Source organism: Plectropomus leopardus, chromosome 4 (assembly GCF_026936395.1).
Source record: "Plectropomus leopardus strain MGB_pleo_1.0 chromosome 4, ASM2693639v1, whole genome shotgun sequence".
Classification (NCBI taxonomy): domain Eukaryota; kingdom Metazoa; phylum Chordata; class Actinopteri; order Perciformes; family Serranidae; genus Plectropomus; species Plectropomus leopardus.
Genome location: NC_142179.1, coordinates 23092548 through 23118380, shown reverse-complemented (window position 1 = coordinate 23118380; position 25833 = coordinate 23092548). Strand labels below are relative to the sequence as shown.

At 39.5% G+C, this 25833-nt stretch overlaps 1 protein-coding gene across 1 annotated transcript; it reads left to right on the top strand.

Annotated features, from left to right (window-relative positions):
- The first annotated feature begins 1040 nt into the window (after nt 1–1040).
- On the top strand, nt 1041–20598 carry tmem161b (transmembrane protein 161B). The gene is made up of 12 exons (XM_042488266.2): nt 1041–1268; nt 7308–7411; nt 8539–8619; nt 10357–10454; nt 10597–10753; nt 12232–12383; nt 12471–12531; nt 12646–12786; nt 14290–14403; nt 16608–16782; nt 17440–17536; nt 17621–20598. Exons 1-12 carry the CDS (start codon nt 1266–1268, stop codon nt 17914–17916), a joined length of 1479 nt encoding a protein of 492 aa, XP_042344200.1. The 5' UTR covers nt 1041–1265; the 3' UTR covers nt 17917–20598.
- The last annotated feature ends 5235 nt before the right edge of the window (nt 20599–25833 follow it).

Here is a 25833-nt window from a genome sequence, read left to right as displayed (position 1 = left end):
AAGAGTTTTAACTCATTGTTCCAATTCTTCTGGGTTTAGTCTATTGACTATATTTAGGTATGCAAAACTTCCCCAGTAACAAGATAATATTGAGACAAAGTCCACATCCTTTTCCTTAACACAAACACCAAATTTGACTGTTGTAGTTGTCGAGGGTGACAACACCACCTCCCTAGACCGTACCCAGCCTTGCATATCACTCCAGAAGGACTGCACTGGATCGCAATATAAAAACACATGTTCCAATTTTCGATTTCTCTTTCACAAAATGCTAAAAAATTTTTGTATCAACATTAAACCTTAATTTTAAAAATTCATTCGTTGGAGGAATCTTATTCAAAATTTTGAAGTTCAACCCTTTTACCTTAGGTGAAAGTGGAATGAAATATATATGTTTTCCTTATTTTCTTAACCTCTTCAACATCAAACTCCTTCAGAGTATAATTTTGTTTTACTTGATTAGGGAAACGTGTATTTAATAGATTTACAGTAACTCTGTTGGTAGAATGTCTTCTTCGTCTCCACTGACCGAAGTGAGACTGGAAAGGCTTTTATCAGTCTGTTATAGTTCTAAAAAGTGCATTTAAGGTGGTATTTCTCATAAAATTCCTTATGTTTTAACACATTTCCATTATCATTCATTAAGTGAGCAACAGCACAAATCCCGTTGGCACTCCATTCCTCTATGGACACAGATTTTCTATGGAGCAATAACCAGTATATGTGTGTTATTCCAAACCACAGACTGTGTGTAAAGGTGTAACCTGTCATGTGTAGCGCACAGGCTTGTGTCTGTCTCTTTGCTCTCTTCCGGTTGCAGAGGTCCTAATGCATACTTATAGTGATCTTGTAAAATCCTGTTTAAAATTATAAAGTGTATGTATTTTTAAAGCCACATTTACAATCACAGGGTATACCTTTGCATTCACTTTATTTTATTATGACAGCCCCATTTTAATTTGTGAGAGTGTGTGTAACTAAATTCTCTTTTTGCAATTATTTGTGCACAGGCGTATCCAAAGACACCTGCTAGCACAGAGTTTTAGCGTGACCTCTACTGCAGTTGAAAATACTTGGGAGCGGAGGTTGATTTTTGACGATGTAACACATCTCTGCGAGGATACGAGGAGAATTTGAATGAGAAACCCCTTCGTTTTGTGCATAACCATCGCCAAAAGGGCTTATGTGCTCCTCGCCGCTTGATTTCCGACTCGGGGTGCTCAGTGTTGTCGGGGTAGAGTCCTTTTCAGCTGCACTGCATCAACATGGTGAGTGGAAAAGCGAGCACCTGAGCGCAACGATTTCTGATATTTGTTGCACTATATTGATACAGCATCAGTTGCAATATCATTCTTCATGTACTGCGACGTTGCTGATCGATTTATGATTCAGCCAATTTGTTATTGCGATTGCTGTATAGCGTTAGCCTAGCTTGCTAGCCATAGCAGGTGCCTGTATCCGGCTGGTCAGTGTAGCTCTTTAGCTAGCGTTAGCCAAAAGAGACCTACAGCCTAGTGATGTTAATACACCACAACGGTGACTGTTTTAAGTGGTATCTATTCAGATGGTGTTTGGGAGAACTGACATTTGCTAGTGGTGCAGGTTAGAGGTTGAAGATTTATGCCAGCATGAATCATACGACAGGCAGCTAGCATGCCATTCAGCTAGCATGCAGGATACCTGTGAGAGAGGTGTGTTCACCTGCCTGACCTGCACAGTTTGACCTTAGGATGCCCTCAGAGGAGCTGTGGTGAGCTTTGGTGTAATTTATTCGTAATTTAACAAGCATTTGTTAAGCACTTTGGTAGTTTAATTTTATTTCACACAGTGGCAGAACAGCTGGGAACCTGGGACATGAGACAACATCTATATACAATACAACAACAAGCGAGCACCATGAGCAGTGAAGATATGAGCTGAAGAGGACGATATTCATTAAGGATGAAACATACCAGATAGAATAAAACACTTAACTAAAAAATACAACCATCCGTCAGGAGCATGTGGTTATTTCTATTAAAAAGAATCAGTGGAGCATGCAGTTTTACACTGCCAAAGTATTTTCAAGAAAGAGAAAAACTGAAGATGGAAATCAGGAAGCTGGGAGTTGAAGATGTAAAAAAATGTATTTCAGATTGGTTCATGGAAAATTTGATCAATATTTAAAAGAAATTGGGCTAATAAAGATAATTCAGTAATATTAGTGGTTTCTTTTTCTATAACACTATAACATAGTTGATGGCGGTAATGCACCTTAATGCTGGTTGCCACCCACCATAAAACCTAGAAGAAGAAGAAGAATTTAATTTCTAGTGTTTGATAAAACCTGCCAGTATAATGATTACATCCGGATTTGAAATTGATCGGGAAATTGATAGACATTGACTGCAAGTTGCACTGTTTGCACATTTCTTCTTACAGTTTAGCATATATTAGTCATCACATTGGCAGTTATAAATGCATGCAGTCATAGTGTTATTTTGTTACAAAACCCCATAATTCCCTACAAAACACAGATGTTATCTTGAATTGCAACAAGAGCACAAGTAAATCTGACTTTATATACAGTGACATAAGATTAAATGCAGCATTTTGGGGAATTTCTCTTTGATTAATTGCTATTACTATTATTAATTTACTTTGTTTGGATTTGTGTTGTGACTACTTAGTTGTGTTGATTCATATTTGTTCTTCATATCATACTATCAATCTCCTGAATGGTGTCCCGTTACAGCAGCTTGTGCAGGACAGTAGTTGCCAGGGAGGTAGCATCATTCATCCGTCAAATCAAGCAGGTCGAAGGGTCAGAAAAGGTGTGAACATTTCCACTTTCTTCTTGCACCACCAGGTTATACTGTAATACTAGGAGAGGGAAAAAAAAAAACGTTAGCTACAGCATATCACAGAAATGAAAAAACATTCAATATGTCTAGTAGGCTCTTACTACAATATTAATGTTAGGCCCATTTTGATACACAGCAGCCATGTCTAAAGTCTTCCATGGTGGCCAGTTTTGGCCCTCAGACTGATTTTAAATGGCCCTTTGCTTGTTTTTCAAAATTTACTATTTGATTATTACATATTGGTTAATCAAGAAAGATCACTTGGTGTTTATTTTCATTCACCTCACGACGGCAGGACAATCATACAGTTTGCCGATATGCACAAAGTAGGAACTATGCAGGCGAAAATAACGTGTTTTCATCGATAGACGGTAAACAAGCAAACTTACAGTCATCTAACTGCATGTATTTCCTGCACGGTAGCAGACATGGCCATGGCAAAGGTGAATACTTTTTCACCTCAAAATGAAACACTTGTGTTTGTGTCATTTGTATGTATTTTTTTTCCAGTAATTTAAGTGAAGCAAGAAGCAACTTGTCCCAAGGTATTTTCACATTATCTAATCTGGCCCCCACTCAAAAAGTATTTGACACTCCAGATATACAGTATGTCCCATCTCTAACCAGATTGTTTTCAGCACTCAGTTGTTGAACAGTTTTCAGAGAGAAATTAACTACCCTCAAGAGTAGCTAAGATGAATGAAACTGGGAAGCATTGGTCAGTGAGGGGTCTCACTGTTTCAGAGTTAGTTTCATGGGCAAACTAGTAGTGAGGTGTTTGAGCTCTTATGGATGGTGGTTATCACTGCAGCTCCCACTCCTTACCCCCTACAGATTTCATTTGGTAATTGTGTGGAGGGGGTCAAGCGGACTGGGAAAGATAAGAGAGTCCATGCTGGCTCAATTTCCCCCAGGCCTAAGATCCCTGCAGGGCCCCTGTAGGGAGTGGTCAGCATCCACCAACTAAGGCTGTGTGCTTTTGACCTATATAGCCTGACCATTACTCCCAGAGAGAATATCTTGAGTTGGAGATGTTGTGTTTGGTCACGCATCACATCCTAGTGAGTATAATTGCCAAATTATTGGCACCCACTCCTCCCTCTGTGACTCTAGAAGAGGTATTGACTTTAGCTTTTGGAGCTTGCCCCATGCTGGGTGACACTGGGGATCCCCTTGACCAATCCAAAATCTAGGTCTAGTGTACAGGTCTGGCCTCATCACCTTTGTCTAGGTGTCACCTCCTCCTCCTACTCCATGGTCAACATGGTTGTTCAGTTTGATAAAGTAGTCCAGTCTTATATTATATGTGTGAGGTTCAGCTACTTTCAGTGGACCTCAATCTCAATTTCTTGTAAAATAAGCAAATATAGGAGTTTTATTGTTGATGTAATTTTTGACATCAACAATGAACCATCAGAATGAGCTAAAAACTTGTGTAAAAACTGTAAAGACTAAAATGACAAACAATTCTCAAAATTGCCACCAATACGCCAGTTAGGCAAAGTGAAATTAGCATTCCAAATTTCTCTTTTAGGATAAATTTAGTAGTGTTGCATTTAACAATTATTTTCACTATCAATTGATATGCTCAATTATCTCTTGGATTTGTCAAAAAATGTAACAAAACAAAGAAACATGCCATTTAATTTCCCAGAGGCCAAGTTGATGTTTTCAAATGGTTTGTTTGTATTTTATCCGACCAACAGTCCATAAATGAAAAACGATTCAGTTTGTTATCATGTTTGACAAAGAAACCATGAAATTATCGCATTTAAGAAGCATTAAGCTAGCAGATATTTGGGTTTTTTCATTAAAAAAAAAATGCTTAAAAGATTATTTACTTATCAAAATATATAAATAATTTTCTGTCAATCCATTAATCATTGCCGCTCTAGGATGTAGGCTGTGTTAACTAGGTTGTAATTAGGGCAGGGAATTTTAATTAGCCTAATATTGATGTGTAGGATCATGTTGAGATGACAAATAGGGCTACTGGATTTATTGTTGTACATGAAGATGATGAGTTTGCAGGTATATATATATATATATAAATAAAATAAATAAAATAAAATAAATAAAATCTCCAAGGTGCTTGCACAGATACATGATATTAAGGGGGGAAACTATTGTATTTGGGATTAGTTAGCTAATTGCTGCTCTTTGCTCAAGTGTGTGTAGGCACAGATATCAAATGATTCCTCCTGAATTCCAAAAATATATGCCAACCCGCAGACCTTACCTACAGAGAGCAGATAAAAGCGCAGCATGATGGGAATGATTCTGGCCTCCTTAAGCCTAAGTGAGTATTGATCTAAGTGTGCTGGGTTGATATTGAGCTCCTTATGTTGCTAAATCTTCAGGTACCTACCACAGGAGAGCTGACTGTTCATTCCCCGGGGCGTTTGGAGGCTGACATTGTGACAGTGTGTAATTTAGTGAACATTATATTTATCTACACCAGTAAATCTGCTCAAATTCCAGTAGTTGGTTAGTTACTAATCAGAATCAGAATCTGGTTTTATTGCAAAGTACATTTACATATACAAGGAATGTGACGTGATGTTTTGGTGCAAAACAATTCACATAAAGGAAGAATAAAAATAGTGAATTTGAATAGAATACAACATAAGATAAAAAATATAGAAGAAATTTAAATATATAAAATGACAAAACAGAATATGAAGAACACAAAATGTATGTATAACTGCATTATGATATAAAGGTAGAAAAGCTTATGTGTTTGAAATTACCATTATATTTGTTGCATCAAGGTAAATGTGGCAACACAGCCTAAGTTTATTTTTTTTATCACATTTGGGGTGGGTCATATTAATCCTCTATCACTCCATAAGTAAAACAGCATCCGCCATGCCTATCTTTATATTTCTCATTTTCTGGAACAGTTCACAGATAAAATTGCCAAATGTGAATGTATTTTTTTAATCACCTGGTGTATTAAATACATGCTAATACTGTAAATCCAGTATAGTGCCATGAAAAATTCCTACTCATTTAATTGCTGCATTGCCCACAATTGCTTGATACAACCAGAAATATTAAAAGGAGTAGATTATTATTCTGTTTCTACTATTTTGGTAGAAACAGAATAAAAAGTTCTTCTGGCTGCCAAATCTCAGACACCTCAGGGTGTAGATTTTTATGTCAGTCAACACTAGTTGTGTCAACCCCTGGCTGCAAGTTGTAGACTTGTTCCAGTGATCATGTGAGAAGCATTTTAAGATCTGAACAGTGGTGGCGGGATCAGGCACTTACACGTACCATGTTGTTTACCATGATGTCACATAATTCTTATAAATCAAGATATTGCTGCAACAATCCATAAGTTAATTGTCAACTATTAAATTAATCACCAACTATTTTGATAATCAAATAATCAGTTTAATCAGTAATCTCTTTTAAAAAGAGAGTCAAAATTCCCACTTCTGGATGTGAATATTTACTGGTTTGTTGACAGTAAACTGAGAATCTTTGGAATATGGACAAGACAAGACATTGAGGATGTCAATTTGGGTTTTTGGAAACACCGATGAACATTTTTCACCATTTTCTTACATTTCATAGGCCAAACACAAGGCCAGCTAATTGATTAATTGGGGAAATAATAGACAGAATAATTTAAGATCATGAGACACTTAGGAATGGATGCCAGGATGGTAATAAAAGTATGTTTGTACCCTAAAAGATTGTCACGGCATCTCTTTTTCATTCTACAACTCTGGGTGCCTGTTAAGAAGGAAATTGTCATATCATTCACATGGTGGCTTCAGGTAAAATAGAAAAAGAAAAAGAAGTGCTCTGAGGAATCTAACATGGCCTGATTCTTGTTTTTGGTTCAAGTGAAATGTTTAACTCCTGGAAAGTGCCCTTTCCATCTACGTTTAAAGTGAAATGAAGGTCATTCTGTGTTTGAGCTCCTGATCTTAATCAAGGTTGTAGTCTTTCAACAGCTTCACCTCCCAAAGTATTTACAAAGAAAACATGCTGTGGTGTCTCATGTAGAGAGGTTTAAACCAACTAGCTTATGCTTTGCCTTTGGCGACACTATCATCAAGAGGAGAGAGCCACGAAGTCATGCCAATCAAAAGCATTTATAATAATCAATACACACCCGAGATTTTCTATACAAGTAGAACCTTCAACCTACATTCACTCGGCATACTGCCAAAGATTTTTTCTCAGAAACATTAAAGGCAGTGTTAAAGTTTGATTTATAATATGACACACATATGTATAGTTTGTATATGTTGGTATATCAGATGCCAAGACTTTCGATCTAACACTGAATTTGGTATTTCAAATTGAATGTGAAACACTTTCTAAGGTACAGTTGGAATATATTCAGCCTTTAAGTCTATATAAACCTGTACCTCATATGTGAAACTGCTTTATGACATGTATAATTACTATTTAAATGTGACTTAAACCCCCATCCTATTTCCACAGGGTGTGATTGGTGTGCAGCTGGTGGTTACCATGGTAATGGCCAGTGTAATTCAGAAAATCATACCTCATTATTCCTTCGCAAGATGGCTACTCTGCAGTGGCAGGTAATGCAGAACCCCATACATGTTGTTTCAGATGGTTTCTCTAAAAGCTGCAGTTTGATTTCTTCAGTTAGCTTGCTATATGAGAAGTTTATTTCAAAAAGTGTCCAGAACAATGGGGAGCAAAATGTTTACTCAGACGACTGAGTGTTCAAAAGGTTTTCGATAGAAGAAGAAAAAGAATGATTAAATCACACTGCAAAGGCAAAAGGGCATCAAAATATTGGGATAACACGAGAAGATGCCGCATAAAAATAAAGTGCCCGCCTCATTTCCCCTAATTAGTGCCACATATGTTTTTTCAGTAAACAACTTCTTGGAACACATTTAATAATTAATTCATTTTTCTTTTCAGGGCACTGTTGAAACATTTTTCTGAAAACTTTCGCCCTGAGCAGGAGGCCTAGAGTGTCCCTCCAGAATATTTTGTAATTAATTTTCCATAATAAATAAATGTACAAGGGGAAAAACAAGCTGTGCTCCTTCTATCCTCCTCTACCACACGGAGTGCTTCCTCTGACAAGAGGGTTTCTAAACAAAGTTAAAGAGGGTGCCTAAAATGTTTGTCTTCAAATGGATGCTCTTAAATTAGCTCATATTTCAAGCTCAGTCCTTAAGGACAGATAACCTTGCTGTTGTAAAGCCTCTTACAAGTGCCTTTTAGATGTGTATCAGAGGCACTGATACGAAACAAATCTCCGAGAGATGTCTGTTTTGTGTGAGTATGTTGTTTGGGAGCTAATCATAAAGCTCAGAACTGTTCAAAATTAAGGCTTTAAGCGTTACAATCAAGAACATCACCGCTATTTAGAGCATTTTTCAATGAGATTTTTGATTTTAGGTGTGATGTAAAGGCAATATAAGTAAGTGAATTCTCCAAGTGAACAGAGATGTGATTATACAATATTTCTCTTGGTTAAGTTCAAATTACTCTTCCTATTTCCATACTCCAGAATCAATATGATAAATATTTTACATTGTATGTCTTAATAATTAGATAATGCAAATTTTAGGTGTAGTTTTTCAGTTATTTCTTAGAAAATATCTGTTTTATTGTGTCCTCTTACTTTTCCCTTCTCTGTCCATGTCTGAGCCTGATTCCACATCTTTCTCCTTTTCTTTGTTCACAGTCTGCGGTGGTATCAGCACCCTACGGAAGATGAGTTGAGGAGCTTAGCTGGGAAACAAAAAGGACAGAAGAAGAAAGACAGGTAGGCGGGGGAGGGGGGGTGCTGGAATGAAGAAGGGCTATTGTTTGGGGGTTGGGGAGATGCAGTGGCACAGAGAAGGTACGAAAGGCACCCCTTTCATCAGAGAGGAAAGAAAAGATGAGAAGCAGACATTTGAGATGGATGGAGACCACAGCCATGTCGGCAAACAGATGAAGCTGATGTGTTTATGTGGCTCATTTAAGGCCTGTTTGAAGTAAGGAGACAGAAGTCTGTTTTTGTTGTTTTGTTTCTTTATGGCTCTTCATCGAGCCTTAGAGCAACCAGGCTTAGAAGTGGCCCTGTCTGGTGGATGTGAGGAAAGTTGGTCCTGTTTTTTTGGAGCCTTACTATTAGGCTATTTTAGGGGATGACACTTAAAAAGGATTGCATCTTCTATGAAATCAAAGTTTCTCAAACAGCATTATGTCTTCAAAGTGGTCAGATGTCAAGCTTTGATTCTGGAACATGATTTTCCATCAAGACTACTTTGCAATTCAAAAAACTACTATTCAGTTTTTAGGGCTGCAGGTGGAAGTTGAAGCATATGTTGAACACGTGAATTAAGTGCTTTTTCCTTTGTGCCCTCCTTTTAAACGTGAATTTAAATTGAAGTCACAACTGGAAGTTAATCCTCTCTGTTCCTCACAGTGTCCAGCTCCTAACTCACGGTGGTTTTGTTGCGCAGTCTTTTCTCTGACCCTGTATGAGGCCCGTCGAGGTTCTCTAGCACCACATGTTCAGTAATCCCTTGAAGAAAAAGATGGACCACTGTCCTTTTGCCAGCTCGTGCCATGCAGCTCTGTTCCCATTGTTCACTGTCAGACTCCCTCAGTAAGGGGTGAGGCTGAGCCCTTTTTTTCCTGTCAGGTGCCTCACAGATGAAATCTGTCCAGGGCATGTTTGGCCCTAGAGTCTTACAGTGGTATTGTCCTGTGAATCTAGTGCACACACGGGGCTGAACAAACAAAGCCCAGAACTGAGGGGGCCCACCAGACAGCTCTTCAAGCCCAGAGAACAGCTCTCCATTTGCCTGCTGTTAGCGATTTAGTGCAGCCTATGTATTGCCCTCCCTTGGTCATGCAAGAGTCCAGTAGTATTAGTAGTAATAAAAGTAACTAGACCTCTGCCAGCTATTAAATTTGAATGCAGCTCTGCATAGAGTGCAGACATGTGTGGAACAGCAACCTCTCTACTATTGTATTAAAAGCAAGATGAGATAAACCCCTGAACAAAAATGTCTGCTACTACAGACGCCCCTAAAAGGATGTATTTTCAGTGAAATGATTTATTCCATGGTTTGCATTACGGATATTTGCAGGTCCCGAAAAAGTCCTAATGTCTTAAATTCAGTTTTACAAATATTAGGCCTTAAAAGTCATTGAATAGTCTGAAATTAGAAATTGTGAGCTCTTAATTGCCACAAACATTTTATCTAATTTCATTTATCCATCTTTTATTTATTTATTTATTTTTGTCAAAATGAGTCACATTTCTGAAGTAACAAATCTTTCATCCTACCACTGAACCTTATACTAAATTTGTCTAAAAATGATCTAGAAAAGATCCTTAAAAGCATTCAGTATAGGTGTCTGTTACCTATAGACATCCTGGTATCTTCTCACAGGATAAAAAACATAAAAGGTCTAAGCATCTGTTTACTACTTGCATTTTGAAGTTGCTTGTTTCTGTTATTCTGACTGAAATTATAGTTTTGCTGCTCTCTCCTCTTTGCACCAGGAAGTACAATGGTCACATAGACAATAAGCCGCTAACAGTTCCGAAGGACATAGATCTACAGCTGGAGACGAAATGCATTGCAGAAGTCGACACATTAGGTATGAATGAAAGCGGACATTTGTCAAATAAAGACAATTTAATTATTACTTTTATATCCCATTCTTAATGTTTGCATGTCCTGTGCTGTAGATATTATTATTATTGAATATTTAGATTAAATTTTATTCCCTATGCTCCCAGCATTGCACTACTTCCCAGAGTTCCAGTGGCTGGTGGATTTCACAGTGGCGGCAACTGTGGTCTACCTGATAACAGAACTCTACTACAGTGTGGCTCAGCCCTCGGGAGAGATGAACATCAGTGTGGTCTGGTGCCTGCTAGTGCTCGCTTTTGTCATGTATCCTTACATCAGTTACTCCTTACATCTTGGCTAGCCTTTTTCTTATCAGACTGTTAAAATCTCATCTGTGGTTTGGTGTAAATTGGAAACATATTCATGCTGTATATTATCACTCTAGGTGGGTTGGCGACATTTGAGCTTTCAGCTGAACAAATTTCTTTTCTATGGACTCTCCTGCACTCACACATTTTCATTATTTTCACTTAACATTCATTACCACCGTACTATATATGTCACAGGTTAACATCTCTTTGTCTATAGGAGTAAATTGTTGCAGCCTGATTGTGTGGATGCAGCAGTGGCAGAGAGAGACTATAAAATGACTGCTAAAGCTCCTACTGGCTTGACTGCCAGCACCTTTATCCTCCACAGCTACCTGCTATTTTGCTACGCTGAATGATGGTTAAATGATATGCATTATCCTTGCCACCAACCACAGGGATCAATCTTTCCAGTGCTCCTGGTCGGGCCCGGCTCATCGCGGTCAGATGGTGTGTCATTTCCTGCCTACGTCGGAGATTGGAGGCCCAATTTTCACAGCCCAACAGACTGATGTGCTCGGGGGGGAAGGACGGACTAGGGAACAGATGAAATAGCACTGTGAAGATGAAGATGAGGGAATATGTTGGCTCAATATAAGTGTTAATGGGACCCTTGATTTCAGTTTTCCTATTTCAACTCTGATGATATGTTTAAGACTCTTGCCAGCTCTGTTGCCTTAACCTTCAGAGATAACCCTGGAGCAGCATGCGCTTCAAGTATCTGCATCTAATGGTAGCTTGCTTTTTTCCGCTTGTTTACGGAAATGTATAAACGTGACTACATATCCTCACCTTTGGCCAATGTTGACCAGCCAACACTGTGGTACTTTAATTGTAGCCCACCACATGATGGCTCAAGCAGCTTTTTTCAAACTCACGCTGCCTTTAACTTGTCTGTTGAATGTTTATACAGCTGTCTTCACAGCACTGAATAAAAGAAAAGAAAAATAGCAATCCACCAGCTTGAATACCATACTTGAAAAAGACTAAAAGGAAGTGAAAAATTGGCATACCGTCACCTGAAATGTTGCAGTAACTGAGACTTTCATCTTTGAGCACACTGAGTTAGTTTTTTTGGGCAGAGAAAAATACTCTTTACATCCTCAATGGCACACACTGGTGCCAGAGACCCTTGTTCTGTATTGCGCTGGGTATCAGAGTTTGGTTTGTGTGGCATTTAAGGGTTAAGGGTTCACTCCAGGTCTATAAGAGTGCACAAGCTTTGTGAACTTGTGTAAAGACAAAACCCTTTTTGTTTGGTGAATAGCTGTGTGTTACTGCGTTCTAAAAAAATAGTGGTATTGGCTGATTGCTGTATGTCTTTCTCCATTAAACCTGTAAAAGGCATTGAAAATATAAATGCAAAGCAGTTGGGATTTACTTTACATGCCAGTGTGCTTCTGGAGATGTTTTTCCTTGACTCCGTTCCCACAGTAAGACCCTTTTCTCTCTAACGGCCCACTACTTCAAGCTGGAGGAAGGAGGGGAGCGTTCACTCTGCATCACTTTTGCTTTCTTCTTTTTTGTCAAAGCCATGGCCATTCTCATTGTCACTGAAAACTACCTGGAGTTTGGTCTAGAAACAGGTGAGTTTTTTCTTAAATGACCCTGTTTGTAACAACCACTTTTGGCTCCAGTGAGTAAGTCACTCTCAAACATTTCTTTATTTCTAGGTTTTGCAAACTTCTCTGACAGTGCTCTACAGTTTCTGGAGCACCAGGGCTTAGAGTCCCAGTAAGTACAAAATCAGTATTCTCATAGTATCATTTTTGTTTTCTCTGCCTTCATGAATTCTTTATGACTCATGAAACTACAGTAGTATCGCACAATGTGTTCTGTCTTTCACAGGGGTCCCATATCTAAACTCACCTTCAAGCTGGTCCTGGCCCTTCTCTGCTCCCTCATTGGAGCATTTCTGACTTTCCCTGGTCTACGATTGGCCCAGATGCACTTAGATGCACTCAATCTGACCACAGCCAAAGTTACACAGTAAGTCCACTACAGTAATTGTTTCACTCATTGAATACATTTGATGTCTTCCATATACTGACTAACAATGTATGAAATGCAACCTTTAGGATCAGTTACTGGTCAGGAAAAATGTTTAATGTGGTTTATATTTATGCTCTAGTTGCAGCCGATAGCAATGGGTGGAGGCATTATGTTTTCCGGTTGTCCATCTGTCCCATTCTTATGGAAGCAACATCTCAAGAACACTTTGAAGGAAATTTCTTCAAATTTGGCACTAATGTCCACTTGGATTCAACAATGAACTGAATAGATTTTGGTGGTCATAGGGCAAAAGTTGAGGTCATTCCTAGCTCTCCTAGCACCAAAGAGCTAGCCATTGTTATTGCTCAGCTGAGGAGGACACCATTAATGTTTACTTATTATGCTGTCACGAGCATGTGTCTTCCATCCATGAGCAGACGTATGCTTCCTTTTGTGCATTGAAGCAGTTGGCAAGTGTACTTTGGTAGACAGAAAATAGTTCCTATATAAAAATGCTCACACAAAATCCTCTGGATTATCTTGAGTAACTGGGTCATGATTTCTAGAAAGAGGCATGGCTGTTGAGTTTTTCAATTGGAAGCTTTGTTTTTTTTGTGCTTTGAGCACCACAAGCTGAGTACCATCTAGTTCCATTTGTTTGAGAAAGGACTAGTATCTCCAACACTTTGCAACACCAAAACAATCTTTATTGATAAGTAGCCCTATAGTTACGAGGAAAAATATGAATTTTTTATTTTTGAGGCGAAAGATTCTTTTGTCTATACAAGATGTACTCAAATTGACTAGTTCTCTAGTACCAAACTGTCCTCTCTTGGAGTACCAAGAAGCCAAATATAGTGCAGTTGTACTTGTCTCCTGCTATTCAGAGTGTGTCAGATATGAGAGAGTGCCCTGTGAGTCAGATGAAGACTGTCTCAGTTTGGGCAGTTTCTATTCGAAAACTCAAAGGGTGCATGTCTATGACCATGATAGGGGGTGCTGAACAGGGAACATGTCGCTTCCAGATAATCCACTTTGGCATAGCAAGACTCTCCAAAATGGCTTCCTCCTCCATTCCTCTCTCTTAACTGTCACAAGCTTACATCCTTAGATGCTGTCACTAGCAGGGATTATCTCCAAGCCCGTCAAAGTCTGTGCCTTGGATATCATCTCATCCCTCTCATGGAAAGTTGCATTAATGGTGTGGACCTTATTTCTCATTGTGAATTTTCAAATTGAGATTAAAAAGCGAAGATTTCTGTGAGAGCCGGTTGCTTTTTTCTCAGATACATTGGAGTCATTAATGATGACTCAACAAGTATACCTACATTTATTGATCACTCTTTGGGATTCCTTCGGTGGTCAGACATTTTTCTTGCTATCAGAGGTCTTCTGGGACTTTTCCTGTAAAGAATGACAAATTGTTGGATGTTTTTCAGCATCTGGTATTATTATTGATTTGAATTGGCATCTTCTCCTTCCCCATCCCTTTTGCTACAGGACTCTGCTTCATATCAACTTCCTGTCCCCTCTTATCATGGTCCTGCTGTGGGTGAAGCCCATTACCAAGGACTACATAATGAACCCCACTTTGGAAAAGGAGAATGTGCCTTTGTAAGTAAAGTTATTATTGTCGCTTCCAAACAATTTTTGCAATAAATGAGGTGGTCCTGAAACTGTGAAGTTTTTACTTCACGGTTTCGTGATGTAAGAATTGTTGAAGCTACGATATCTGTGGTGTCCTGATTCCTGCATTGTTGCCTTGTGAAAACTAATCTAGCAAGTCCTGTTCATGTGTGCGATGGAATCTCCCCTAGCATATGTAATGTTCGTAACAAGTGTGTCCTGTTTGTTTGTGCATGGAAATCTCTCTGCGACTGCGCGTCACGTAACGTGCACCGGTTTGTTTTGTGTTTGAGAGACTCACACCACTCACCTGAAGTGAGAGAAAGAGCTGTAAAAATTTTAAAGGGAAATGACAGTCCAGCTTTATATCTGCCAAAAATGCAACTTAAATTAGCAGTGTAGGAAGGGGCTGTGATGATAACCGTATCTCCCTAATACCACCGTCACGTGACGCTACTGTGGTGATGATGTCATCATCTTCATCACTCAATTTTTTTTTTTTATTTGGAAATATTACAAATTCATTAAAAAATAAAGCATCACTCTATCCCACAGTGTCCCACCCAATACTGAAGCTTGCCAATCTGGTAGTTAACTGCAACACAAGTCATACATTTCTTTTTCACTGTGGTAGGAAAAAAAAAAAAAATACCATCAAAGCCTTGGTGTGGGAGCACTTTGGATATCAACAAAATGATCATGACTTTCTTGTCAAACATAGATTTCCAATGCATAAACCTTGCCTTGTAAAAGTGAAAAGGTCCAACACTTCAAATATGTTTCAATATCTACAAGATAATTATTTGACCTTGTGTGCCCAAGTCAAGGTAGAAAAAAAAACTCAACTAGCTGATGAACTATCTGGGACCAAAACAGTTTAAAGTCCCAGTGAGTAGTTCAGAGTGTGTTACTGTTTACTTTCTGAATCTCGCAAAGATATCATATCACCACCTGTGACGGACTGTGGGAGGGGCTGTTGATCTCCCTCTCTTTCTCTTCCTCTCCCTCTCTCTGTTTGTGTAGCCTGCGTTGGCCATCATAGATTATTTTTATGTGGCCAAACATAACACTACGATAGAAAGTAACTGAATACAGTTGATGATCATAAATATTTTAGTTCATTTGTTGTGTTAAAATATTAAGTCTGCTGCAGGCATCTATCTCACTCTCTTTCTCTCTCTTTCTCTCTGCATTAAATTAAAATCAAATTATCTTCATTTTTAAATACACTTTAATCCTGAAATTACCTGTGATCCTGCTGCACAACCAAATGTTGAAAATTCCTGATTAATAATTGTTAAAACCATGAAACCGCGATATTTCATCTGACAATAATCGTGGTATCAGAATCTCCTATTGTGACATCCTGACTTATAAAAATAATTCTCTGCATGCTGTGAGGAGAGAAATTCTGTGTGTGTATTCATAGCCATAGTCAGAATACTCAAGCAAGAGTGTGCTGAAGGTGTGCGTCCTGGCACCTCTTGTTGATTGATCTGTACTTGGTAGGCAAGCCGGTTGGACTCCCTTGATATCTAGTAAGCTAATTACCTGCCATTCAAACAAGAGGGATGGGACAGCATTGGCAAGCTGCAGAAACAAAAGTAATTGTGGCTTTTGTGCTGTAAAATGGATGTAAACAATACAACAGCCGTTATGAAAATGGAATTTACAATGGTTCATTGAGATAAGGAATGTATTCCGCTTGTAGATGAAGTGACAATACACACATTGTCTACTAGAGTTCAAATTAGGCTGTAAACAAATTTAGTCATACCTATGGGAAAGCTCTTTATTGTATCTCTATCTGCTGTCATTTTTAAGCTGGTTATTCATTCTAAGATAACCTCTTCTATTTATTGTAAGATGGAATTCTGTCTTTGTGTCAACTTTATTTCTGCTGCTAACAGTGACCGAGATACCATCAAGGTCAAACATGATAAAGCCCGATTTCATGTTACAATATCCCCTTTTCACCTTTCTATCTCTCAGTTTCTCCCTCTTTTAATTTTTACATCAGAGTCATTTATGACTCTTTGATCTTACTAACTTTTCTTCTCATTGTTCTTGCCTAGCAACCAAATGATAAAGCTGATACATGATATGTTGATATGTTTGGGGCCAGAAAAAGCTGTCATCCCTTCATCATCTGTCCTCTCTTACTCACCCCTGTCTTTCTATATTAATAACAGGATGACTGAGGATACGTATGATACATTGCGGTTATGGGCCATCATACTGATGTGTATGCTTCGGCTCGCTATGATGAGACATCATTTGCAGGCCTACCTCAACCTGGCCCAGAAGGGTGTGGACCAGATGAAGAAGGAGGCGGGACGGATAAGTACAGTTGACCTGCAGAAGATGGTGAATAAGATAATAGATATAATTATCTTCACTATACCCTTTTGCAGTTCTGTATCAGTTTAGAAATACTAAATGAAATTTTTATCTTATTTAACACATGGCGTTAAACTGTTGGAAGGGATTAAGAGGCAGAGTAGTGTTATAATCCATAGTAACCACTTAGATGGAGCCACCTCGAGGTGGAGAAATTTAAGAGTAAGCCAATTTATCTTTATTAAAAGTAAATAAAGACACATTTTGGGCCCTGTCTTTGTGAATTAAGGAACAGAGCACAAGACTCAGTCATCCGTCCACAGGACATACATTATGCAGGAGGCATGCAGCCCACCTGTGGTGCACTTGGAAATTGGATACATTTTCAGGGAGTGGGTTTAGGACTGGCATCAGTTGTGGCCAAACACATCAGCTCCCCCTACAACTCCCTTTTAAAAAGCCCTCCCCAAAAGGAGGTCGGACACTTTGGTCAAGCGCATAGCAGCGGGTCTTATCTTACAACTCATATTCAGGCAGAGACCTGTGTTTTGCTGTATCCCTACATTAGATGTTTGAAGCGGCTTTGAGTTTGATGTTAAACTTCCATGTCTTACAGAATACTTTGTTAAACAGTTTGATTAAAAGCCGATAGTAATGGAATTCTTTCGGTCTAATTTCACACAGGTTGCACGTGTATTTTACTACTTGTGTGTAATCGCACTACAGTATGTGGCACCACTGGTGATGCTGCTGCATACAACTTTGCTGCTAAAAACCTTAGGTGAGTCATGCACCTCTCTAAAATTATCCAGTTTACAAAATCTCTTAATCCTCCATGAACTAAAGCTTTTACCATTTTTCACAGGTGGACACTCCTGGTGGGTCTATTCTGAAGAAGACCTGCCTTGCATCTATGACATTAACTCTGACTCTGTGATGGGGGCAGCACCAATACCAGCCCCAACGCCAGCTCCAGGGGGAGAAACAGGAGCCCGGGCGTCAGTAGCCCAGCTGTCAATGGCCCTGGGAGGCCTGCGGACTGTCTTCAGCCCGTTGCTTTTCCGGGGCCTTTTCTCCTTCTTTACTTGGTGGATTGCTGCCTGCCTCTTCTCCACCTCCCTTTTTGGCCTCTTCTACCATCAGTATCTGATGGCGGCATAGCATCACCAGCCCAACAGTGGCAGCCACACCCCCACAGGGCTACAGTGTGTTCAGCCTGATCAGAAAGGACTGCGTGGGGGCAACAGAGGCCTACTGATGACTCTGCTCCACAACTTCTCCCTTTCCTCCCTCCCTCTGACCACCTCAACAATGACTGACCATATCATCAGTGCTCCTGGTTCAACGTCCAGTGCTTCCTCCACAGGTGACTCTGTGAACTCTTGTCATTATTTTTACTACAACGACCACTACCTTTTTATTTGGCAGGTGGCAGATTGATAAATCTTAATAATAGACGGACTAAAGAAGAATATTAATTGGTGTCAGTGTATTGGCATGGAGATGAAAAATGGTCCAGTTTGCTGTGTGAAATTTGAATGATATGAGGTAAAATAGTATCTCAAATGCTGATTATAATTAATTTTAACGTGTTAAAATGTGGTGTGGCAATTTCGCTCAGTTCTACCAGTGATAGGAGTGCTTAATTATTATTTTCTGATAATATTTTTTTTTCACAACTCAGCTCATATAATGAGTTTGATCTGTTAACATCATCAAATTCATGTCTTTTACTTTAGAAAGCCCTACATTCAGCCTCTTACAGGTCCATGCTTGTAGCAGGAGTGAGATTTCAGTTTATATGAATTCCTTCTATTTTTAGTGGTCACTAAAGCTTCTTTAAATTAGTATTGGCAATGAATTAAATCACTTATCCAGAAAAAACCTCTTGAGTTACTCTGCATGACCAGACACATGCTGCTAGGTTTAAGTTGGTACTTATTTTGTAGGGCCTGGACATCTATATTTCAGTCTATATCACAGTATATGATCGGCTTAATTCCCCCACAGTGATAGATTGTTAAGAAGTTATATTTATGGCACAGAATTAATTGAATGTTGAGATGTTCATAGGGGTTAATGAGCAACATATTAGCCTAAAACCACCTTATGTTTTTGGAAGTTTGCCATACTTTAGCCCCATATTTGTCTTTTGATCAAAACTTTAATGTCCAAGTAACGTTGCCACCACCACAAAAGTGTCTGAAATAGTCTTAAAATGTTGCGACAAGGACCAGTACGTCTCTGTTTGTAAGCGGACGATGGAGGGAGGGGCAGCCTGTGGATATTCTCAGAGCGGCTGTCAGCTAATTAGGGTCAGAGAGTGAACAACCGAAAAAGAGCTGTGCCTGCAGAGGAGAACACATTCAACTCACGGGAGACAACTCATTGACTTGAAGCTGATGTGTTTAAACGTTTAATCTGCGTCGTAACCTCCCTGGTTTTAACTGAGCCATTTTAGAAGCTATGAGATAATTTTAAGCTCTTTTTCTGAGCAGCAGAGGTAATTTGAAGGGAGGACAGCACTGGGGGCTCAGTGAAGGTGTGTGCTTGTGTCTGTGTGTCTGTCTGCATGAATAGGATCTCTGCTGTCAGGTCAGCTGTAATCTGAAAGGGCATTGTGATCAAGAGGAAATGATGTCAACTGTTGTTGATAAGCTACCGCCTTTATATTTTGCTTTCTTATTTTTTTTTTTTTTTTTAACTTTTACCCATCCATTGCTTTTTAACTCATTTGAGAACAGATGTTTATTGTTTCTATTCTTTTTCTGAAGGATCAAATTGTGGATTTGTATAAGGTTTGACTTTGAAAACGGTGCCAAGTGAGTCTTGTTTCCCTGTTGCGATGGCTAAAGAAAGGTTTGGTGTCTGCTCATGTTGAAATCTAAAACTGGACTACAACTCTACTGCCTTCTGTTTTCTGTAGATCCATCTTAATGAAGAGGGACATAGTTTTGTTTTACAACAGGGCATAATGGTTAGTACAGTGTCTTTGCATACTGTACTTTGGTGGGTAAATGTACGCACAGTCATCGGGCTAATGAAGCACCAGCCCCTAATGTGATTGTCCAGTCCATTCAGGAATGTAGGGTACGTAGTGCCAGATTACGAGTCTCGTGGTTCTCTGGCAGTTCATTTTGTCATTCTTATATCATAGAGCTGTAATTTCTGAATTCCAGCTCTATAGGTTTTTTGTACAGAACACTTTTTCCAAAATCGAGCAGCGCCATATCACATTTTTTAGCTCCTGATGTTGAAAGTCTTCACTTCAGTTTTGTGTGTTTGAAACGATGGGGCAATATGCACATAATGAATGTATCAATCCTGCCTAATTTTGTAGATTAATTTCGTTAGACTTATTTGTATGACTTGAATTAACAACTCCCTACTCCTCACCACCCCCTGCACTTCCTGAACTCTTCACTAGCATCTGTTAAATCTACCTTTCAAACTAAATTCCCTAATAACCTAATGACTATTTTTTATGATTAATTTCTTTGTTTTTGTATTTATTACACATGCCGAAGCCTGTAAACATTTCTAATTTTAACAGCAAAGACCTTATTTTGCTATTGGAGTCCACAATGGCTTAATTAAATCAGTTGACATGTGTTTGACAAATCAGTTACATATTAACCTTTTTAAATGGTCTGGTCCGTTTAAAAGTAGCTGGGATACTTTCAGAACTTAGTGGCCTGATGAGGCAATGTTTCTTCTGTTAGTTACCACTGAAAGTGTTTATTGTTCATTGTTGAGTTCATGAAGTAAATTACATGCATTGTTCTTTCATGTATTTATTTCTGCTTTAAAGTATGTCTTAAATAAATTATGTTCTTTACTATGTCTTTTTTAGGGGTCCAAGCAGTGATGCTGTTTTTGCTCACATATCTTTCTTTCTTTCTTTCTTTCTGTCTTTCTTTCTTTCTTTCTTTCACTCCCACAACTTAGGCACCAAAAACTACACTCATTAACCTCACGGTGGGGCTGTAAAAATATACTTTAGTATGTTGTCAAAAATGACCTGAAAATGTCATAGTATAGTATGTTGTCAAATATGGCCCAAAATGCCACAAAAACATCATAGTATATAGTAAGTCAGCAAAAATTTCCCCAAAACGTCATAGTATAGTATGTTGGCAAAAATGCCATAGTATAGTAGCCCATGTGTCATGGTTTCGGGGGTTTGTCATACTGTGGACTTTTTGAATTTTTGGGGGTTTTTGTTCTCTAGTTTTTCCTTGTTTTTAGATACTGATGTTCTATTTCCTGTTTTATTTTGTATTTTTACTCCTTGTGTGTCACCTGTGGTTTTTCTCTGTCTCTCTCTCTCTCTGTGTGTGTGTCTCTGTGTCTCTCTCCCTGTCTCTGTTTCCCTGATTTGTTTCACCTTTATTATCAGTCTTGTCTGTCCTTCCCTGTCAGTCTCCCCTGCACACCTGTTTCTGTTCAAGTCTTGTTTGCTCCAGCCTAGTGTTTCCTGCTCCCATGTCCACCTACCCAGCTTATTTTTTTCTTTTTTCTTGATTAGTTTCTTTCTGTATACATATCTTCCTTCCTTCCTTTCCTTTTGTCCTTTTGTCAGTTCGTCTGTTTTCCTCGCTGTGTTACTGTTGTCCCTGTCGCTTTTTCCTGTTCTCCCTGTCGTGTTCTTGCCCTGTTCTTCACCCGAGTTCTTTCCATCAACCTGGTTTGGTTCAGTCCAGTTTTTGCTCATGTTTTATTTGTACTTTTTTTGCTGGATAATCTTCAGCATTAAAGCTAGCCTTAAGTTTGTACTTCTGGTTCCCTTTTTGTTTGTTCTGCATTTTGGGTCCTCATCCTGCATCCACACCTGACAGACCAGTCGCTTCTGGGGGACCCGCCTGGCCTTTGCGGGTGCTCAATCCTTAAAAAAGACTCCCAGGCCACACAAGAGGGAGGTTCATGGTTATCCTGCCAGACATCAGCTCAAACCCAAACCCAAGATCCCTCACACCCAGTTTTCCAGCCACCAGATACCCTGCCAGCCGGCTAGCCTCCCACCCTCTCCTGACCAGAATCCAATTCCAGCCTTGGGGGTCCCGGTGGACGCCACTCCAGTTCTGGCGTTGGGATTGCCAGCGGACACCACTGCAGTTCCAGTGTTGGGGGTCCTGGCAGATGCAATTCCAGTTCCGGCGTCGGGGGTTCCGGTGTTGTGGGGTCCCGGTGGATGCTACTAATTTGGTGCCTGGGCCGACCCCCGTCCCTGCTTCAAGACTCCGGTCGGCGCCTGGGCCGACCCCCGTCCCTGCTTCAAGACTCCGGGCGGCGCCTGGGCCGAACCCAGTCCCTGCTCCGGGATGTCGGGCCAGTGCCGCAGCCTGCTCCACGCCTTCCGGCTGGGCGGACACCGCAGCCTGCTCCATGGCCTCTGGCTGGGCCGACACCACAGCTTGCTCCACGGATTCTGGCTGGGCCGACACCACAGCCTGTACCATGCCTTCAGGCTGGGCCGTTGCCGCAGCCTGCTCCACACCTTCAGGCTAGGCTGACGCCACAACCTGCTCTGCGCCTTCTGGCTCGGCTGACGCTCATTGTCCCTGTAGGGTTAGCACCAGGTATGACCCTTTTCCCAGCTCCTGTCCCTGCACCCGCTGGGCCGAGCCCTGTCCCTGCACCCGCTGGGCCAATCCCTGTCCCATCTCCTGTCCCTGCATCCGCTGAGCTGCAGCCACCCTCTGATCCGGTTGGGCCGCAGCACACCCTGGTACCAGCCCAGCTCCAGTGGCCTCCCGGCCGCCCCCCTGAACTTCCTGGCCTGCCTGGTCAGCCTCCCGGCAGTTCCCTGGACTCCTTGTTCCCCCTCTGACCTGTTTTTTTCCCCTCAGTCCTGCCCTCTTGCTTTTCCACAGATGCCATAGTATAGTATGTTGTCAAAAATGACCCAAAATGCCATAAAAACTTCATAGTATTGTATGTTGTCAAAAACAACCCAAAATGCCACAAAAACGTCATAGTATAATATGCTGTCAAAAAAGACCCAAAATGCCACAAAAACTTCATTGTATAGTATGTCGTCAAAAATGACTCAAAAATGTCATAGTATAGTATGTGTCACGGTTTGGGGTTTTTGTAATGCTGTGGTCTTTGTTTTGGGGTTTTCTGTTTTCTAGATTTTCCTTGTCTCTGTTTCCTGTTTTATGTATTTTTACTCTTTGTGTGTCTCCTGTGTTTTTTCTCTGTCTCTCTGTCTCTCTGTGTGTCTCTGTGTCTCTGTCCCTGTCTCTGTGTTTTCCTGTTTCGGTGTCCCTCTGTCTCTGTTTTCCTGATTTGTTTCACCTTTGTTATCAGTTTTGTCAGTCCTTCCCTGTCAGTCTCCCCTGCACACCTGTTTCTGTTCAAGCTGTGCTTCCGGTCACACCTTCTTTAGTTAACCAATCCTTGTGTTTCTCTCCTGCCCTTGTGTCCACCTACCCAGCTGTGTCATTTTCTTGATTAGTTCCTTTCTGGATATATATATATCTTTGCTTCCCTTTGTCCTTTGTCAGTTTGTTTTTCTTGCTGTGTTCATGTTGTCCCTGGCACTTCATTCCTGTTCTCCCTGTTGTGTTCCTCCCCTGTTCTTCACCCAAGTTCTTTTCATGAACCTGATTTGTTTCAGTCTAGTTTTTTTTCATGTTTTATTTGTACTTTGTATTTTTGTTCACCTGTTGTTTTTTTTTTTTTTGGTGCTTAATCTTAAGCATTAAAGCTCACTTTTAGGTTGTATTTCTGGCTCCCTTTTTGTTTTTCTGCATTTTGGGTTCTCGTCCTGCATCCAAACCTGACAGTATGGCATCCAAAAATAATCAGAAACGTCATAGTATAGTATGTCGTCAAAAATGCCCCAAAAACGTCATGGTATAGTATGGCATCAAAGATGACCTCATACCATTCATTCTGCTGAGCCTAAAACAGAATGTCACTTACATTCACATCTGATCAGATCAAGTTTGAGATAAGATATTTGCAGATTTGTGTAACTAAAGATCAATTATCCATCCCACAAGTGACATTTAGCTGCGAAGGAGATAAAAGGAACTCTGCCTGCTATTCTGCATTCATGGACCGCAAAAATGTTGGATAGTTAGTTAGTGACGCCACAGACCAACCCCGCCCCCCCCGCCCAATTGTCATCTCCTACCATCACAGATACTTGACATGTATTTTTGTATGTATGTATTTTTACGTTATTAATTACTGCATGTCAAAATCGTTGTCCTTTGATGCCAATCTTTCAATTTTTATTTTAAAAAATGACAATTAAAATGTAATAAAAAGGCCTGATAGGCCTAAGAGAAAAAGAAATCTAAATCTAAAAGAAAATATGTTCAATGTTAATTCTACTGCTGACAGTATAGCTTGTAAAGGCATGTCTTAATTTTCAATGCCAAAAAATTTCAAAAACGTCATAATTTAGCATGCCAAAAAATGGCAGAAAACACCATATGTCAATAAACATCAAATTTTGAAGTGTCAAAAAAATGGCCAAAACTGAAATAGTATAGCTCATAGAGACACTTCTGATATACAATTTCAAACAAAAATACCATAATGAAGTATGTCGAAAAAAGTTAAAATTTTGTCATGTAAAAAAAAAAAAGCAATATATCATGGTGAAAAATATCAAAATTTAACATGTTCCCAACAAAACTGGAACCCACCTAGAATAACCTGCTGAGACACGCCAGAGCATAGAAAACCCCAAAATATGGCATGTTGAAAAAATGACCGAAAAGGCAAGGCCATAGTATGGCAAAAATGGCAAAATATGACATGTCTACAAAACAGCTAAAAACAACTCAAATCAGTATAAAATAGCATGCTGAAATATGCCAGTGCATAGAATTTTGCAAACGTCCAAAAACAAAAAAAAATGGCAGGTCGCAAATGACCGAAAAGGCAAGGCTATAGTATGGCAAAAATGTCAAAATATGACATGTCCAGAAAACAGCTGAAAAGAACTCAAAGCAGTATAAAATAACATGCCGAGAATCGCCAGAGCATAAAAAGTTACAAAACAGGCCAAAATCACCAAAATATGGCATGTTGAAAAAATGACCGAAAAGGCAAGGCATGGCAAAATGTCAAAATATGACATGTCCAGAAAACAGCTAAAAACTGCTCCAATCAGTACAAAATAACATGCTGAGACACGCCAGAGCATAGAAATTTACAAACAAGGCCAAAAACACGTAAAAATGACATATTGAAAAAATGACCGAAAAGGCAAGGCTATAGTATGGCAAAAATGGCAAAAAATGACATGTCAAGAAAACAGCTGAAAACAACTCAAATCAGTATAAAATAGCATGCTAAGACACGCCAGAGCATAGAAATTTGCAAAAAAGGCCAAAAACTCCAAAAAATGACATGTTGAAAAAATGACCGAAAAGGCAAGGCTATAGTATGGCAAAAATGTCAAAATATGACATGTCCAGAAAACAGCTAAAAACTGCTCCAATCAGTATAAAATAACATGCTGAGACACGCCAGAGCATAGAAATTTACCAAAAAAGGCCAAAAAACACCAAAATATGGCATGTTGAAAAAATGGCCGAAAAGGCAAGGCTATAGTATGGCAAAAATGTCAAAAAATTACATGTCCAGGAAACAGCTGAAAACAACTCCAATCAGTATAAAATAGCATGCTGAGACATGCCAGAGCATAGAAATTTACAAAAAAGGCCAAAAACACCAAAATATGGCATGTTGAAAAAATGACAGAAACGGCAAGGCTATAGTATGGCAAAAATGTCAAAATATGACATGTCCAGAAAACAGCTGAAAACAACTCAAATCAGTATAAAATAGCATGGTGAGACATGCCAGTGCATAGAATTTTGCAAAAAACGCCCAAAAACACAAAAAAATGACATGTTGAAAAAATGACCGAAAAGGCAAGGCTATAGTATGGCAAAAATGTCAAAATATGACATGTCCAGAAAACTGCTGAAAACAACTCCAATCAGTATAAAATAACATGCTGAGACACGCCAGAGCATAGAAATTTACCAAAAAGCCAAAAAACACCAAAATATGGCATGTTGAAAAAATGACCGAAAAGGCAAGGCTATA

What these genes read in the sequence shown, in the direction of transcription:
- tmem161b (XM_042488266.2), top strand. An exon ending in GGAGTTTGGTCTAGAAACAG is followed by an intron (nt 12,384 to 12,470) that starts GTGAGTTTTTTC and finishes CTTTATTTCTAG; the next exon opens with GTTTTGCAAACTTCTCTGAC. An exon ending in GAAAAGGAGAATGTGCCTTT is followed by an intron (nt 14,404 to 16,607) that starts GTAAGTAAAGTT and finishes TATTAATAACAG; the next exon opens with GATGACTGAGGATACGTATG.